The 18,890-nt window shown below is 37.3% G+C and overlaps 2 protein-coding genes across 2 annotated transcripts; one reads left to right on the forward strand and one right to left on the reverse strand.

Annotated features, from left to right (window-relative positions):
• Positions 1-1,739: 1,739 nt before the first annotated feature.
• On the forward strand, positions 1,740-13,494 carry LOC109180338 (protein furry homolog-like). The gene is made up of 18 exons (XM_019329860.1): positions 1,740-1,826; positions 1,979-2,148; positions 2,273-2,391; positions 2,755-2,800; positions 3,116-3,188; positions 3,293-3,350; positions 3,972-4,067; positions 4,704-4,821; positions 4,900-5,166; positions 5,674-5,775; positions 5,904-6,261; positions 6,350-6,463; positions 6,860-7,488; positions 7,595-7,791; positions 8,147-8,369; positions 8,978-9,097; positions 9,200-9,964; positions 10,362-13,494. Exons 2-18 carry the CDS (start codon positions 2,053-2,055, stop codon positions 13,350-13,352), a joined length of 6,372 nt encoding a protein of 2,123 aa, XP_019185405.1. The 5' UTR covers positions 1,740-1,826; positions 1,979-2,052; the 3' UTR covers positions 13,353-13,494.
• Positions 13,495-13,582: 88 nt separating this feature from the next.
• Positions 13,583-17,023, reverse strand: LOC109180344 (sodium-coupled neutral amino acid transporter 5-like). Its single transcript, XM_019329871.1, has 6 exons — positions 16,869-17,023; positions 15,997-16,520; positions 15,764-15,916; positions 15,084-15,287; positions 14,196-14,661; positions 13,583-14,109 (listed from the first exon to the last, which is right to left on the reverse strand). The coding sequence occupies exons 2-6, from the start codon at positions 16,424-16,426 to the stop codon at positions 13,971-13,973; spliced, it is 1,392 nt and encodes a 463-aa protein (XP_019185416.1). The 5' UTR covers positions 16,427-16,520; positions 16,869-17,023; the 3' UTR covers positions 13,583-13,970.
• Positions 17,024-18,890: the final 1,867 nt, after the last annotated feature.

The raw sequence follows: 18,890 nt of genomic DNA on the forward strand, positions 1-18,890 counted from the left end.
TTATTCATATACAGGTTTAATTATTAAGCAATGTCTGTCCATTGCAAATGACATTGGGGACGTCTGTGTTCGCCATGTCATGAGATCAGCGAACCGAGTGGCTCATGAGTTAGCACGGGCAACTGGTTCTTCGGCTGTCTCGGGAGAGTGGGTTGTTATCCCGCCTACTTGTATCTCCGGTCTTCTGAATTATTAATGAAAGTTTATCGTTTTTGTTCAAAAAAAAAAAAAAAGTTTTCAATAGTTATAAAACCAAAAGTAAAATTAACTCTATATAAGTTATCTGATCTTGAGTGATTATAAAGAATATAATAGAGTAGCGGATTTGATAGAATGATAAAAAAGAATATAATAGAGTAGCAGACTTTATAGAATGATAAAAAATAAAAACATAAAATTACCTGTCGAACCAACAGTGTAATAGAGGTTAGGAAAATGGTCCACCGTTAAAAACTCAAAAATTGTACAAAAAATATTTTTTACCTGTTAGTTCCATTTTCGCTAAGTATGATGTCATAATGTCAAATAATAATTATATATATATATATATATATATATATATATATATATATATATATATATATATATATATATATATATATATATTGAATTTCATTTTTGGTCCACCATTAACTTTTCTATCTAATAACCGTGCAATCCAAGGGTAATTGCGTCAATTCATGTGTTAGCGTCAATTTAGGAAATCAGTGAATTAAACCCTAAGCCTAAATCAAATGTTTAATCAACGAAGCTGCGATTCAGACGTTCTTCGAAGCAAATCCCAACCAAAATCGAAGAAATTGCAAAGATGCGCGACTATATTTGACTTAGGAAATCAGTGAATTAAACCCATTAACTTTCTATCTAATAACCGTGCAATCCAAGGGCAATTACGTCAATTCATGTGTTAGCGTCAATTTAGGAAATCAGTGAATTAAACCCTAAGCTAAAATCAAATGTTCAATCAACGAAGCTCGATTCATGGATTAACGAAGCTGCGATTCGGACGTTCTTCGAAGCAAATCTCAACCAAAATCGAAGAAATTGCAAAGATCCACGATTATATTTGACTTAGGAAATCAGTGAATTAAACCCATTAACTTTTCTATCTAATAACCGTGCAATCCAAGGGCAATTGCGTCAATTCATGTGTGAGCGTCAATTTAAGAAATCAGTGAATTAAACCCTAAGCCTAAAATCAAATGTTCAATCAACGAAGCTGCGATTCGGACGTTCTTCGAAGCAAATCTCAACCAAAATCGATGAAATTGCAAAGATGCGCGACTATATTTGATTTAGGAAATCAATGAATTAAACCCATTAACTTTTCTATCTAATAACCGTGCAATCCCAGGGCAATTGCGTCAATCAATGACCAAAAATGGAATTCACTCTATATATATATATATATATATATATATATATATATATATATATATATATATATATAATTTGGCATTATGACAACATATTTAAGGGAAATTTGAAAATAATTTATAAAAAATGTTATTTACACAATTTTTAAAATTTTAATGGTTCAATTACATATTTTTTTTGTTCGATTATTCAATTGCACAATGTGTAAATAACTTATTTGACACATTTTCTTAGAGGTTATAGAGCCGTTATGGCACCTAAATCGTACTGCAGTAAGTGCAGTTGCTGAACCGGTTATGAACTTGATTGGCCCGGTTCTACGGTTAATGAGACAGTTATGCTGATCGATTAAAATCAGCAGAGAAAATTTCCACCTAAACAGTTATGTTTGATCAATCCTATTTATGGAAGACGAAGGTGAATTACTCTCTCTCCTTTGGTTCAGGCAGGTTTGTCCATGAGCCTTTCTCCTTCTCCCTCCCAATGTGACATGTAGATGCGCTTTGCGTGGGAATTTCAAACTATTCTGATATTCATCGTTGTTTTTCATTCTATTTTGTTTTGTTTTGTTTTCTGGCCGTTTAATTGGGATCACGTTCAGGCTCAATGTGAACGTGACGCGATGGATATGGAATATTGGAAGTAATTGCGGTAAATTTGGATAAGAAGAAAACAATGAAGTCTGGAAGTGCAGCCAAGCCGATTGTTGATGCCTTGCTGCAGAGGTTCCTTCCACTTGCTCGGCGTCGTATCGAAACTTCTCAGGCTCATGTAACTTGTCTTAAGCGCAAAAATATGAAACTCGCATAATGTTTATTCCTCATGGGATTTTGAAGTTTTAGCAACTGATGTTTTATTCTGTTTATTGGTATTGCTTTCGCCTGTTCAAACACAGGATGGACAATACATTCGACCATCGGACCCAGCCTATGATCAAGTATTGGACTCCTTGGCTATGGTTGCACGGCATACTCCCGTACCTCTTCTCGAGGCTCTTCTGAGATGGAGAGAGAGGTGCTTAATTTTTCTTCCACTTAGATTACAGTAAAGCTAACTAAATTCCATTAATATTTAGAGTTAGATGCAGACTTCTGTATGTCTTGATTTTTCACATTCATGAAAATGCATTTAGGTGATAGTAAGATGGAATGTGGATGTTTGGTTTCACAAACAACTAATGTTGTGTGATTGAGATAAATTAATGCATTCAATTATTATCAGCTGAGGATTCAAGTCTTAATAATATTATTAAGGCACTAGACTAGATGTTTTATGAACTCTTTAACTACCAATATTAACTTGCAATAACTATTCACATCAATTCTGTACATTTGTTTTGAATCACCACTTTAATTAACTATAGGGTTTTTTGTACAGTGAATCTCCCAAGGGTGCAAACGATGCATCAACATTTCAGAGAAAGGTTGGTTTATTTTGTTAATCTAACGTCTCCCTCTCTAGCTGATACCCATATCACGGGCAGGGTCATATATGCAGCAGCCAAATTTAATGATGTCTTCATGAAGTTATATTACTATAACTACCCATCAAGATAAGAAAAGTTAGAACTTCTAGGCCAAGTTTGAAGGAAATATGACTTTTTTCAAATGAACACTTGTTTTGATACTATTTAGTTTTTATTCTAAGAAATAGACTGATTTATATTTATAGCGTATTATAGATGCTCCTAAAATATTTATCCTCATCTCTAACATCTTAAGGATTTTCTCTGATTCAGCTTGGAGTAGAGTGTATTTTTTGCTCTGCTTGTATTCGTTTTGTGGAATGCTGCCCACAAGAAGGAGTAACAGGTTTGTAATGAATTCATGTGGTCACATGCCCCCACAGCTTTATCTCTTCTGTGTAATTGCCCAAATTCTTTTGTCAAATCTAATTTGGTTATTATAACTGACAGAGAAGCTATGGATTGGGCTTGAAAATTTCGTCTTTGACTGGTTAATAAATGCAGACAGGTAAAGTTCTCTAAAAGCTTATAAAACTCAATTCACTCTTCTATTTTCCTCTTGCTTTCTCCCACATGGGAGAACATGGAGCTTCTTATCAAATATCATTTCTTTATCTCTTCAGCATAGGTTTTGTCTTCCACTCTTGTATTTAAGCTACAAAAATGTTCTGCTTTCTACCCTCCTTCCCTTCTAATTAATACAACTTCAACTGGCTTGCACTAGTCAGACATTTTCTTTAGAAGCCAAAGTACTTTTTTTAGAACTGTTTTCGAGTTGATCATTTGGGGAATTACGAGAGGTATGTTCATTGAAGAAGTATGATACAGTATATTTCTTATTTAAGAGTCAGGCAGTCAGCACACAAAAGAAGTGATATGAGCTACATAAGTTGCCTTTTGGCCAGAATATTGTATTTCGAAGAGAATAACTTTAAATAGGCTTGATTGATTTGGCTATTCGATTTCCTTTTTTTTTTTTTTTTTTTTTTTTTTTTTTTCTCACTTAAAAATTGTAATTAGAGCCATTAAAATGTTATTTCCTTGGCTTCTTGTCACATATGGAAAGATGTTGGATATGGGGCTTGAAAGTGCTTAACCATTTTATTGAATTCAATACCTAAATATGCAGGGTTGTTAGCCAGGTGGAGTATCCTTCATTGGTTGATTTAAGGGGGCTTCTTCTAGACTTAGTTGCACAGCTCCTTGGTGCTCTCTCTCGGATCAGGTAACTGAAAGGAGACTGATGTCTTTTGGAAGACAATAATTATGGAGTCTTGAAGTGTGTACATGTGCAGGGAATGGAATCTTAGACCTCTTAATATTGAGTATCAGGCCTATTCCACCAGACTACAAAGCCCTTGGCAGTGTGTAATTGTATGGAACTTGCCTTACTTATCTGGGGCTCTGGGCTGAAACAGGGCCATAATTATTAGTACTTTGTGCTTGAAATAGCTATTGTATATTTTCTTTCCCTTTTTTAATTTTTAATTTTTTTTATTTTAAGATTTGTAGTTTGGATTCCCTCCTCCAAAAATAAAAAAAATAAAAAAAGAATATGAAACTCTTAAGAGTTTGAAGCACAGAGAAGAAAAGGAAAATATTCTAAGTCATACAATTTATGGTGTGTTGAAAGAAAGGGAGAACATTATAAGTCATACAATATGGTGTATTTTAAAGGAGAAGAATAGAAATTCTGATTAGAATTGAGCAATAAAACTTTTGTGTATTGTGGAGATTTATAGATATTTTGATAGGTATTTATGCATTTTGCATTTAACTTCGATGCTAACAGTATGATTTTCACACCTCATGCTTAGCTGTACATGAATATGAAATAACATTCTTTATTCTATCTCAACAGATTCAGTTCTGTCACGGAACGCTTTTTTATGGAGCTAAATACACGTAGAATAGATACCAGTGCTGCTCGAAGTGAAACACTTAGCATCATAAATGGGATGCGGTATCTGAAGCTGGGGGTATGTGTCAATTTAACTTTGTGAATAATTTTGTTTAAAAGCATTGATATTTTGATCAGTTCACAGCTTCACTTCCAGATTAAAACAGATGGTGCACTGAATGCTTCAGCTTCCTTTGTGGCTAAAGCCAATCCACTTAATCGTGCCCCTCATAAACGCAAGAGTGAACTTCATCATGCCCTATGCAATATGCTCTCAAATATTTTAGCACCTCTGGCAGATGGTGGAAAAGGTCAATGGCCTCCTTCAGGTGTAGAACCTACACTTCTTCTATGGTATGAAGCTGTGGCACGAATAAGGATTCAGCTCATGCATTGGATAGATAAACAGAGCAAACATATTTCTGTAAGCATATTAAAAGCCATATCTAGATTTCCACATTATTGCAACATCTATGGTTTCTTATTTTGTTATTTTTCAAACACTGGAAGCACTCACATTTTTTACCTACCAAATTGTATGAAAAAGTTATTTTTCTTCTCATAGAGTGTTGTTTTAAGTTTTAACTACAATGGTTCTTTTTAAACAAATCCTTTATTTAAAATCATTCAATTCCTTATCCCTCAGCTTGAGAAACACGTTTTCAGCCTCTAAATAATGGAGACATAGTGGTTTCTATATTGAGAAGCCTGTGTGCAGAAAGTTGCAATGGATGATTGTTAATTTGACATCACCTAAAGTCTATTGGAGGATAGGATGTGATGGGTCCGTTTCACAGTCCAAGAAAGGAAATGAGGGGTGCTGTGTTATTCATGATATTACATATATGCTTCTGCCTTTTCATGCTTTATCACTATTTTCTGCTTTTAGATGGGTGTTATTTTCTCTGATGTTTACCATCTTGGAATCTAGGTTGGTTATCCTTTAGTTACACTTCTTCTCTGCCTTGGCGATCCTAATCTTTTCCTCAATAACTTTGGTTCTCACATGGAACAACTGTATAAGCATCTAAGGGTAAGTTACCTGTAGTTACTTTGTGCTGGTTACTAGCAACATCTTATGTTATCCTTTCAGATTGATTATATATTGACCAAATTCAACAAGACCCTTGAAAAAAATTATAATTTCAGTCTATTATGTAGGACAAGAACCTGCGATTCATGGCCATAGATTGTTTACATCGTGTTCTGAGATTTTACTTGAGTGTTCATGGTGATTCCCAACCTCCAAACCGTGTATGGGATTATCAAGACAGTGTGACATCACAGCTTCTGACAGTTCTAAGAAAAGGCATGCTTACACAGGATGTTCAACATGATAAACTAGTTGAGTTCTGTGTAAGTATTGCTGAGCATAACCTTGATTTTGCAATGAATCATATGATACTGGAATTGCTGAAGCAAGATAGTCCGAGTGAAGCTAAAGTCATTGGCCTCCGTGCTTTGCTTGCTATTGTCATGTCTCCAAGCAGCCAGCAAGTTGGCTTGGAAATTCTTGATGGTAATTTATTGTGTATTCTCTGCTAGTATTCCTTATCATCTCTTATCCAATTATTACTATTAAACCATTTGGTTCTTTCTATTGACAGTTCGTGGTATTGGCCACTATGTTCCAAAAGTGAAAGCTGCAATTGAATCCATTTTAAAAACTTGCCATAGGACCTACAATCAGGCTCTTTTGACTTTTCCAAGGACAACAATAGGTAATATTTTAAGCAGCTACTTGTGTGTCTCTTTCTTTTTAAGCAACTACTTATGTGAGAGAGGAAGCTGATTCTTTTCAATTGAATTTGCAAATGTGATTATTCAGACAGAGGTTTGAGAATTTCTACTTGCTCAATTGAATTTGCAAATGTTATGGCTTGAATTGGCAACCCTCTTCCCACACAAGTTTGCCCCTAGAAAAATAATTCAAGAACTGTTGCTAAATGTTATCTTCAGGCATATCTTTCCACTTTTCATAAACTTTCCTTGTACACTGTTTCATTTATTCTCCAAGCAGATGTTTCTATCTCTACTTCTTGACTTGTCCTATATTGCTTGAAATTATGGACTTCTGATGACAAGTTGCATATACATAAATGCTTTTGTTCCTCCAGAAGCTATAACAAAGGAGAAGTCCCATGTATATTTGTTCCGCTCAGTCCTGAAGTGCATACCATATCTGATTGAAGAAGTTGGTAGAAATAATAAAATTACTGAGATAATACCTCAACATGTCATCAGCATTGATCCTGGTGTACGTGAAGAAGCTGCACAGGTACTAAATCGGATAGTAAGATACCTACCACATCGCCGTTTTGCAGTTATGAAAGGAATGGCAAGCTTTATTTTACGTCTTCCTGATGAGTTCCCCCTTCTCATACAAACATCTCTGGGACGTCTTCTGGAACTCCTGCGTTTTTGGAGAGCATGTATATATGATGATAAGATGGAGGCTGATAATTCAGAGGCAAAGCGTGTGCAGAGAACTGAGGGATTCAAGAAGTCTTCTTTCCATCATCCACAGGATGCAGTTGAATTCCATGCATCAGAGATGGAAGCAGTTGGTCTTATTTTCTTAAGTTCTGTGGATGGTCAGATCCGACACACATCATGGGAGTTACTACGTTGTGCTCGTGCTTTACGAAATGACACACTTCAATTTTCAAATCCTGATCATGCAGATCATATTTTGAGATACGAGGCTGAACCTATATTCATAATTGATGTTTTAGAGGAGCATGGGGTGGGTGACATGGTCTTGAACTTCTATGTTTGAAAATTTATGTTTTATTTTTTGTAACCATAAGATTCAAATGATATTATTCATAAAGTATGTATGTTTCTTTCAGGATGATATTGTTCAGAGTAGTTACTGGGACTCTGGGTGCACTTTTGATATGAGACGAGAATCTGATACCATACCTCCCGATGTTACTCTGCAATCCATACTGTTTGAGAGTCCTTGTAAGAACCGGGTGGCTCGATGTCTTAGTGAGCTTGTAAAATATGCTGCTGAGCTCTGTCCAACCCCTGTTCAGGAAGCAAAGTAAGCAGGTTTCTTGAAATTTAGAAACTTGATAGGTACTTTGGCATAGTTGGCAAGGCCAAAATATCATCATACATATGTGAAATATCTAACACATATTTTGGCTGAGGAACTGAGGAAGAACAATTGCTTGGACTTTGGAGATGTTTCCCCCAATATTGTGCCTTATCAAATTAGGCAATTGGAAATGGATGGGAATATGGGATCATGTATCTTGGTCATTTTTACACATACAGACAGTGTACCTCAAGTTCTATTCCGTTTCTTCATGCAATTCCTTATATATCTAACTTGCAGAATTGGTTGCTTTTCGCAGAAAAGCAGAACATACATCTCAATTTGGTATTTCTTGCAGGTCGGAAATTATTCAGCGTCTTGCCCATATTACACCAGCAGAACTGGGTGGAAAGGCTCATCAGTCTCAGGATACAGACAACAAGTTAGACCAATGGTTGATGTATGCAATATTTGCATGCTCATGCCCCCCTGATACTCGGGATGGTGGGGATTCAGCAGCGACTAAGGAATTATTCCACCTTATATTCCCATCCTTAAAATCTGGTTCAGAGGCACAAATAGTAAGTAGTTGTTAGCAAGATGTTTTTAATCTTTGCTGTACTCATTAGTGAATACTCCATACTAATTTGAGAGCTTTCCATGTATTTAGAAAAACCAATTCTATGATCTTTCTAAATGGTTGAAAGCTGTCCATAATTAGAAGTTAGCATTGTGAGGAGCATTTAATAGATAGCTTGATTTGTTCATTCTTCAGGAAAAGTATTCAATTAAATTTCTATTTTAGTATTGAAACCTTATTTTGGTATTGCTTTCTTTTAAGCAATATGTTAATGTATATGCAAAATGTCTAAAAATGCAAACAAGAAGCTTTGAAAATTGTAAATAAATACAAAATGATTTGGAATCTGAATGAAGTTAAGCTGCATGATTGTTAGTTATCTTAATATAGTCTCTGTGCAAATCTCTACAATGGTATTGTTACTAAGTGCATTGCAAGTGCAAGTTATCAACCATTCCACTGTATAAGTCTTTTAGTAGCCTGAGAATATTTGATGACATTTACCTACACACTGGTAATTTGTCCATCCAGAAAGGAAATTAAGAAAATAAAGAGAAACCAATGGATATTGTTTTCTTATATCAACTAAGCTGTTATTTCTTCTGTTAGCATGCTGCAACTATGGCTCTTGGCCACTCACATCTGGAAGTATGTGAAGTCATGTTCAGTGAGCTTTCATCTTTTATTGATGAGGTCTCTACGGAGACAGAAGGGAAACCAAAATGGAAGGTACATTCAATTTTTCTGGCCCCTTCTTTCATCTGGGCATGTTTGTATTCATAGGGTGATTGATTAGATGTTTTTGTTGGATGTATTCTTTCTTTGATGCAGAGTCAAAAACTTCGCCGTGATGAACTTCGAATGCATATTGCAAATATATACCGTGGTGTTGCTGATAATATCTGGCCTGGAACTCTAATCCGGAAACCAGTTTTTCATCTACACTACTTTAAGTTTATTGAAGAAATAACTAGACAAATATTAACAGCACCTGCTGATAACTTTCAGGAGATGCAACCCCTCCGTTATGCACTTGCTTCTGTACTGAGACCTCTGGCCCGTGAATTTGTTGATTCCAAAATTGAAAAATTTGATGTTAGAGTAAGAAAGCGGCTGTTTGACCTGCTTCTCTCCTGGAATGATGAAACTGGCAGTACATGGAATCAGGATGGTGTTAATGATTATCGACGTGAAGTTGAACGCTACAAGTCTTCTCAACACAGTCGATCTGTAGACAGAATGTCGTTTGAAAGGGAATTGAGTGATCAGGTTGAGGCTATCCAGTGGGCTACCATGAATGCATTGGCTTCACTTTTATATGGCCCATGCTTTGATGACAATGCAAGAAAGATGAGTGGTCGTGTGTTATCTTGGATCAATAGCCTATTCATTGAACCTGCAGCCAGGGTTCCATTTGGTCATTCACCAGTTGATCCAAGAACTCCATCCTATTCTAAATACACTGGAGAAGGTGGTCGAGGAGCAACTGGACGTGACAAGCATAGAGGAGGCCAGCGTCGAGTTTCACTTGCAAAACTAGCATTAAAAAACCTTCTCATCACTAATTTGGATCTATTCCCAGCTTGCATTGATCAGGTAAATATATTTTCCATCCTTTGGAAGTTCAAGATGCATATTTCCATTTACTATTACTTTTTTGCGGAGTCAATTAATTCTGTTTGGAAAAACCAACTTTGTAACTATTTATATCTACTCACCAATGTTTCATTTGACAAATCATCATATTAAATGGTGCTAAGACTTCCCTGCATATAATTCATCTTTTTCTTGATCTCCTGTTATCATGGTTGATAGACTCTAATCCACCATCTAAACTATTCTAAGAATGGAAGTTTGAGGCATGATCATACTATAATTTTTAAATGGGCAGGGTCTATTTGCAATATGGTTGCTAATATTTCTATATGCAGTTTTTGCCTTAACTTTACTCTTCATGCAACTATTAATTAGTGTGAACTTTGGTTTTGTATAGTGCTACTACTCTGATGCTGCAGTTGCTGATGGCTACTTTAGTGTGTTGGCTGAAGTTTATATGAGCCAAGAGATACCAAAATGTGAAATACAGAGGCTACTAAGCTTGATTCTCTACAAGGTGGTGGATCCTTCCAGACAAATTCGTGATGATGCCCTTCAAATGCTTGAAACACTTTCGGATCATGAGTGGGCTGTGGATGGGATTGAGGGGCCTGGAAGTTATAGGGCTGCTGTTGTTGGAAACCTTCCTGATTCATATCAACAGTTCCAATATAAACTCTCTTGCAAACTTGCAAAGGATCATCCTGGATTGAGCCAGCTTCTTTGCGAAGAAATTATGCAGAGGCAGCTTGATTCTGTAGATATAATTGCACAGCATCAGGTCTTAACTTGCATGGCTCCATGGATAGAGAATCTCAATCTCTGGAAACTGAAGGACTCTGGTTGGAGTGATAGATTGTTGAAAAGCCTATATTATGTTACATGGAGACATGGCGATCAGTTTCCGGATGAAATAGAAAAGCTTTGGAGCACAATTGCTAGCAAACCTAGGAACATAAGTCCAGTATTAGATTTCTTGATCATGAGAGGAATTGAAGACTCTGATTCAAATGCGTCAGCAGAGATATGTGGTGCATTTGCTACATATTTCTCTGTTGCCAAAAGGGTTAGTTTATATTTAGCCCGTATTTGCCCTCAACGTACTATTGATCACTTGGTTTACCAATTGGCCCAGCGGATGCTTGAGGATAATATAGAACCTCCGACTTTGAGACGAAGTACAAATAAGGATGGAAGTGGGAACTTCATTTTGGAATTTTCTCAGGGTCCTTCTGTAAGTCAAGCTGCATCATCTATTGTAGACAGCCAGACTCTTATGTCACCTTTACTAGTACGAGGATCTCTTGATGGTCAATCCAGAAGTTCAAGTGGAACCTTGAGCTGGAGATCAGGAAGTGTAGGAGGCAGGAGTGCATCTGGGTCCTCTTTGCCATCTGAATTGAATATTGTTCCTGTAAGTGCTAGTCGGTCTAGCCAACTTCTTCCACCAATGGGGACTCACCTAGGAGTCCGAAGTTCAACTGGAACTCTGCGAGGCCGCCATGCCTCTCGAGACAGTGCAGACTACCTTATTGATACACCAGCCTCTAGTGAAGATGGTTTCCATTTTGGGGCTGGAATACACAGCGTGAACACAAAAGAACTTCTTTCGGCTTTACAAGTGCATCAACAGCACTCTCTCACTCGTGCAGACATTGCATTAATTCTACTTGCTGAAATTGCTTATGAGAATGATGAGGATTTCCGAGAGCATTTGCCTTTGCTCTTTCACGTCACTTTTGTCTCTATGGATAGTTCACAGGATATTGTGTTAAAGCATTGCCAACACCTGCTTGTCAATCTCCTTTATTCGCTTGCAGGCAGGCATTTGGAGTTGTATGACGTTGAAAATAATGATGGTGAGAACAAGCAGCAGGTTGTGAGCCTCATAAAATATGTACAGTCGAAGCGAGGTAGCATGATGTGGGAGAATGAGGACCCCACTGTTGTAAGAATAGAGCTACCAAGTGCAGCTCTCCTTTCTGCTCTTGTGCAGTGCATGGTAGATGCTATCTTCTTCCAAGGAGATCTGCGAGAAACCTGGGGAGCAGAGGCATTGAAATGGGCTATGGAGTGCACATCCAGACACCTTGCTTGCAGATCACACCAGATTTATCGTGCTCTAAAACCTCCTGTCACAAATGATGCCTGTGTATCTCTGCTAAGGTGTATTCACCGCTGCTTGGGAAATCCAATACCAGCCGTTTTAGGCTTCATTATGGAAATCCTATTGACGTTGAAGGTGATGGTAGAGAATATGGGGCCACAGAAGGTTATACTCTATCCCCAGCTTTTCTGGGGTTGTGTTGCTATGATGCAAACAGACTATGTCCATGTTTACTGTCAGGTGCTGGAACTCTTTTCTCAAGTAATTGACTGTCTGTCATTCCGGGATACAACTACAGAAAATGTGCTGCTTTCTAGCATGCCTCGCGATGAGCTTGATTCAAGTATTGGCGACACTTCAGACTTTCGACATCTGGGCAAACAATCTCCCTTAACCTCAAAGGTCCCATTGTTTGAAGGAGTGCAGCCATTGGTTCTTAAAGGACTTATGTCAACTGTCAGTCATGCTGTGTCAGTTGAAGTCCTATTGCGTATCACTGTGCCTATGTGTGATTCGATCTTTGGCGATGCAGAAACACGACTCCTGATGAACATCACTGGATTACTTCCCTGGCTCTGCTTACAGCTCAGTCAGGACACAGTGGTTGGACCGGCTTCACCTCTCCAACAACAGCATCAAAAGGCATGCTCCGTTGCAACCAATATAGCAGTCTGGTGTCGAGCAAAATCATTGACTGAGCTAGCTGCTGTTTTCTTGGCTTATTCGCGTGGCGAGATCAGAAACACAATTACACTTCTAGCTTGCATTTCCCCATTAATATGCAAAGAATGGTTTCCTGAACACTCGGCCCTTGCATTTGGGCACCTCCTGCGGCTCCTAGAGAAAGGACCATTAGAGTATCAGCGCGTCATTCTTCTCATGCTCAAGGCAATGCTTCAACACACTCCAATGGATGCTGCTCAGACTCCCCACATGTACACCATTGTTTCACAGCTGGTGGAGAGCACTATGTGTTTGGAGGCACTTAGTGTGTTGGAAGCCCTCTTGCAGAGCTGTAGCTCCCATCCACATGACTCAGGGGCATTCGATAATGGCTTCAGCACGACAGAAGACAGGTTTAAAGCTCGGAGTGGCTCATTCCAATTTGCAATGGGAGTTGGATCGGGTTCATCCGCAACTGAATCTGGGTTTCCACCAAGAGATGTAGCACTGCAGAACACAAGGTTGATGCTTGGCCGCGTGCTTGATGGCTGTGCACTTGGGAAGAGAAGAGATTACAGAAGGTTAGTTCCTTTTGTAACAAGCACTGGTAAACCATAAATCTCTGATTCTTCTTGTTTCCCCACCCCCTAAACCTGCATGTTTCAATGATTTTGTCCAATGCTACTATTTAAATTATTCTAATTCTAATGTTAAATATTCAAATGAAGTTCATATTCATTTGTAATGGATTATCTTTTTATTTTATGAGTTTGAATGTTCATTTCATATTCAAAGGAAAACAATATGACAATTGTGGCTGAAAGAGCAGGTGAGATATTCATGCCAAATTTGAAGTCAATAAAGGGTATGCCAAACTAAGAAACCAATATCCTTACATATATATATATATATTTCACATAAGCACATTTGAGTTTTCTACAATCTGCATTCTATTCTACATGCAAAGCAATCAACTAGAAACGAAAACGAAAACAACAGGAATGTAGCCAGATCTGCAAGCCCCTTGCATAGATATTGAACATCGCTGCTCAATTTGACATTGAACAGAATGAATGCATGAATTTATTCAAACTTGACTTCGGTAAGTTCATTAAAAACGCGTTTCTCTGATGCACTTCAGTCTTCACATAATCCGCTTTTTGCTTTCCCGGTTTGGGGAAAAGTAACCACCTGCCTTCCCCATGAACATAGATCACAGTTCCGACTATGAAGCAATCATTCAGGTTTTGATGCATTCTTCTTAAACAGTGTATAGGCATCACTGTATATGGCCACCAGGTTTGAGAACACAGCAAGGACGATCATAAATACACACAAGATCTTATCCCTTTTTGTTGCTATGCCATACCGATCCCTGGCACATGAAAATCAACAGCGTCAAAAACAAATAAAAGATTCCGTGACAGATTTTATTATATTCAATCAAAAGAATTGTCTCACCTGAGAGCAATACAAGCAGGGAATATGAAGCCAATGCATACAGCAGCCGTTGCACCTGTGAATTGGAATGCATCCCAAATGCTGGGGATGAAATTTGCACCTAGAAAGACGACAGCTATAAGCCCAATGCTGATCACTGCAAACCTCACATTGTCCAAAACCAGAGGCCTTGCAGATGGGAAGAGCAGACCGTCCAAGTTGAGACGCAAGGGATAAAAAACAATTGGAAAGACGAGCATTAGGTGAGCGGCATAACTGACACGAACAACATCATTGAGCAAAGAACCTAGCGGAAGTCCAAGGTCGGCATCAAAGTTTGCTAGCACATCATCGAGGGTTCCATCGCCAAATAGGAGGAACCCAAAGAGGCTCGTCAAAACATACACACTTGAGCAAAGTGTGAGAGAGGCTCTGACAACTGATTTAATCTGTGTGCTGTCCTCGAGCTCATTGTCGATGGAGTGAACTGCAAAACATTCACATTTTTTTCAGAAAGGAAAACCTTCACAAATCACTGACAGCCCGACACAGAGACACTAGGTGGCGGTGGTGAAATAGGAAATAAATTTAATTGGGGGTAAAATAGGAAATAGAAACTTTAGGCTATTCCCGAGAACTCAGGAATAGCCTAATACTAGGGGGGTCAGGAATCTCTATTCCCCTCAAGGGGAATAGGCCATTCCCGGGAACAATGTTCCTGGGAATACAAGTGGTTACCAAACAGAGGAATAGACCTATTACTGGGAATGCTATGCCATTTCCGGCCTATTCCGTGAACCAAACAGCCCATAATTGAAATGATTTGTATAGCACTGTCTAATATTTATACTGGAGTAATTTTCCATTGAAATCTCTAAGCAACTATATAATCCTCAGATCGTTACATACCATTGTAGTGGCAGATATACGCAGTGACAAGAACCGGAACTACTGTGAAGATCTTAAAAAGTGAGGTCAGGTTATCAACATCAGGAAGTAATCTGGGCATCAGAACAGTTCCGTTTATTATCTTGTATATCGTGATTCCCACAGTTACAGCAAGGAATACAACAGCCAGTGCAACTGATAATGTTGACGTAAATTTCAATGAATCTGCAATGACAAGGGAATGAAATTACACTTGGCGGTCTTATACAACAAGCAAAGAAAGCGGGATAGAAATTATTATATTCAACTTTCAAACTCCAAGCACAGAGCATCATGCTAGAGAAATTGAAACATGTCCTCCATCTCAACTAAAAGACTAAGCTGATAGTTGGATTGCACATTAATGGTTATATGCTCAACATGCCCCCTCACGTGTGAGGGCCGATACCGTAATCCTTTTTTTGTCAGGTGATGCTGAGATTCGAATTCGAACCCATGACCTTTGGCATGGCTCTGATACTAAATTGAAACATGTGTTACATCTCAATTAAAAGCCTAAGCTAATAGTTGGATTGCACAGTAATGGTTATATGCTCAATAAATGATGCGTCCATAACAATTATTATATGATTGGCAACAATTATACAAATCGACCCACTAATATAAATGATAATCACGAGAACTTCAAAAGTGTAACTTACCAATACGCTTTAAGCAAGCCAATGGCGTAAATATGCCAATGGTAGTGACCAGAAGAATACAGAGTCTTCCGTTCCACCATTGTGCCCCGAACCACCCTTCTAGAACACCAGTATGGTGAATTCCAGCTTCGGTTGTTCCAGAGAGTACATCACCTTTCAAAAGCACAATTAGACCGCAATTATTAGAAGGTTTATAGAATTAACGAAAATCTTGAAATGGCTCTAATTCTTACCTATGATAATCATGTACACGACAAGGACACCAATGTTGTTCACTAATATACATGTTTGGAGCATAATCCTTCCAAACTTTCCAAAGGTATCGCCCATAAGACCTCCATAAGAAACCGATTTCGAAGTCCTACTAAACCTAATCAACAACTCAATCGAAGCTTCTGTGAGGAACGACATAAAGATGACCATCCCAATCCCCAGAATTAGCCCCAAAACCTTCATGGTTGCTGGTAAAGCCATGATTCCAGCACCAATAATCGTGGTGGACAAATTAAAAACTGCTCCACTAAACGAGGCCCCGTTGAATTCATCAAATCCAGCATCTTCCCCGTGCTTCGTAGGCAACAATGGAGATTTCTCATCAACTACAACCTGCTTGCTCTTTCCTGACCTCTTTTCCTTTGTTGCTTTAATGTTTTCAATCGTCATCTTCCTCTTAAAGGGAAATCTGGATCTTTTATGAGTATATGCCAAGCAGAACAGAAAAGAACCTCAAACTTATATAATCCTTAAACAAACACCTCTACATCCAAAACAAAAAACACAAGAAAACAAATCAGCTCTTAAACTTTCTGATCAGTACAAAACATTACAAATTCAGTGGCTTCAACTAGTCCCATGTACCTAATTCAGTTATGTTTTTTCAGTTGAAAACATGATCTAAAGCCTTAACTGCTGCAAATAAACTGGAAGAACAGAACTTTAAACAAACACCATCCATTCAAATTCTGCCTATCCAATCTTAAAACAAGCAATTACTGTCAAATTTTCCAATAAGATTCCAACACAGAAATCAGAAACACCCAACCCCAGAATTCACTCAATCCATTCAACCCACGACTGATAACCAATTCTATAGAAGAAATCATACCTGAAACAGACTACACAATCGCCTGATTCACAGCAGAGAGAGAGAGAGAGAGAAAGAGATGATAGTTGAAGAATACGCACAGGAGTCAAGGACCCAGAAGATAAAAAATTGATCTTTAAAAGTTATTAAGACGAAGAAGGTGATTAAAACTACTTGAACACCACTCCCCTATATATAGATAAGATAATCACGGCCGAAGAACGCGCACCGCGAAATATAAACTGTGTTTATTCACCCGTACAGTTCTATTCATTCACTAAAAGATAGTATAATAATTGCAGACTCAATAATGTTCAGTAGGTAAATTAAACTGTAGAATCATGTGATCAGATTTTATATTTAATTTGTTTACTTTTATTGCTTTACTAACTGGATTTGATTTTATAGGTAAATTAATCTATAAACTAACTATTTTACCAAACATGGCCTTTGTGTTTTTCACCTTAATTACTATTCATTGTCAAAAGGGAAAATGGCACTTTTTCCCCCTATGTTATATGCTTATAGCACTTTTTCCCCCTGAGTTATTCATGCATCCACATTTGCCCCCTCAATTATTATAAAAGTGGCGGTTTTTCCCCCTGATAATATTAAATAGACATTTTTACCCTTAAAATACATATTTTATTTATTTCTCTTGTTCAACAAATTATTGTTTATACGTAGGGATGGCCACGGTTCGGTTCGAACTGAACCGAACACTATAGCAATCAAATAAAAAAAAAATCGGTTATGATTCATAACATAACCCAATATTTGGGTTTCCGTTTATTAAAATTGTGAAGTGGAAAAAAATAGATTCTGAACCGTGAACCAGAGGTTCAAATCGGAACAACTACTAGCAATAGCTTAAAATTAGAATTATAATATTTGCAAATAGTGTATGTTTTTTTCGCATTTATATTGACTCTCACATATAAGTATATATAATCGCGATTTGGTTTTTATTTTGAATCGTTGTTTCACAATTTCGGATCCAATTTGAACTGTTGGTTCAAACATTATTTTAAAATTTTATTTTTTTATTTTTAAAGTATTCTAAATTCAACAATTAATGTATTTTATTTTTTCAAATTGTGGTTATAATTTGTTGGAGAAGTAAAATAAAGGAAATATTTATTTTAAGGGTAAATATGTCCATTTAATATATCAGGGGGGAAAATTGCCACTTAAATAATATAGGGGGAAAAAGTGCTATAAGTATATAATACAGGGGGAAAAAGTGCCATTTTCCCTTGTCAAAAACATTGGATGGTAAAAGAAATTGGAAGAGTTAATACTATCTGAAGTCCTCCGAGTGTAGTGATTTTGTAATGTTTAGTCCTAAACTTTCAAATTGACCATTTCTAGTCCTTCGACTTTCAAATTTAATTATTCGTGGTCCAAGTTAACCACTCATGGTCTTTCAAGTTTTGAAATTTAACCAGTCGTAGTCCTCTTGAAAGGATCATGGTTGGTTAAAATTTAATAGTTGAAGGACCATGGGTGGTAAACTTAAATCACGGATGGTTAAATTTGAAAGTTGAAGGATTACAAATGACTAATTTGAAATTTTAGGACTAAACGCGACAAAATTATTATACACGAAGGACCTCATATGGTAATAATTCAAATTGGATGTGAGAATTCGTGGGGCAAGAGACTTTTTTTTTTTTTTTTTTTTTTTGTGGGAAATAATAAGGTAAAAGCATTAACGAGTGATTTTAGTTGATGATTAATGTAATCCCACAAGATTGAGTAGGTTAAAATGTAAGCAGAGAATTGTGTTACGGCAAATGGGATGGGTTCCACACGAAAACATCATCATAGTAATAATGACCATTATATAATTTAAAAATAATTGATGATATCATCATTTGGAACATGAATCCTACGACAGTACGAATGAATCAAACAACAATTGGGAGAAGAATCAAACAAGTGGACCCCACGCACCGTCCTCTCTTCTCTTGGCACCCCATCCACTAGCCCCTTTAATTTGCTTCTTCAATCTTCACCACCACCAACCCCTCACATTCCCTC

The sequence above is a fragment of the Ipomoea nil genome, unplaced genomic scaffold (assembly GCF_001879475.1).
Source record: "Ipomoea nil cultivar Tokyo-kokei standard unplaced genomic scaffold, Asagao_1.1 scaffold1026, whole genome shotgun sequence".
Classification (NCBI taxonomy): Eukaryota; Viridiplantae; Streptophyta; class Magnoliopsida; order Solanales; family Convolvulaceae; genus Ipomoea; species Ipomoea nil.

Coding starts and splice junctions, on each gene's coding strand:
- LOC109180344 (XM_019329871.1), bottom strand. CDS start 16,426: ATGACGATTGAAAACATTAAAGCAACAAAGGAAAAGAGGTCAGGAAAG. Junction 15,288..15,763: donor GGCTTGCTTAAAGCGTATTG/GTAAGTTACACT, acceptor TTGTCATTGCAG/ATTCATTGAAATTTACGTCA. Junction 14,662..15,083: donor GTATATCTGCCACTACAATG/GTATGTAACGAT, acceptor AATGTTTTGCAG/TTCACTCCATCGACAATGAG.
- LOC109180338 (XM_019329860.1), top strand. CDS start 2,053: ATGAAGTCTGGAAGTGCAGCCAAGCCGATTGTTGATGCCTTGCTGCAG. Junction 4,822..4,899: donor TGCGGTATCTGAAGCTGGGG/GTATGTGTCAAT, acceptor CTTCACTTCCAG/ATTAAAACAGATGGTGCACT. Junction 7,792..8,146: donor ACCCCTGTTCAGGAAGCAAA/GTAAGCAGGTTT, acceptor TATTTCTTGCAG/GTCGGAAATTATTCAGCGTC.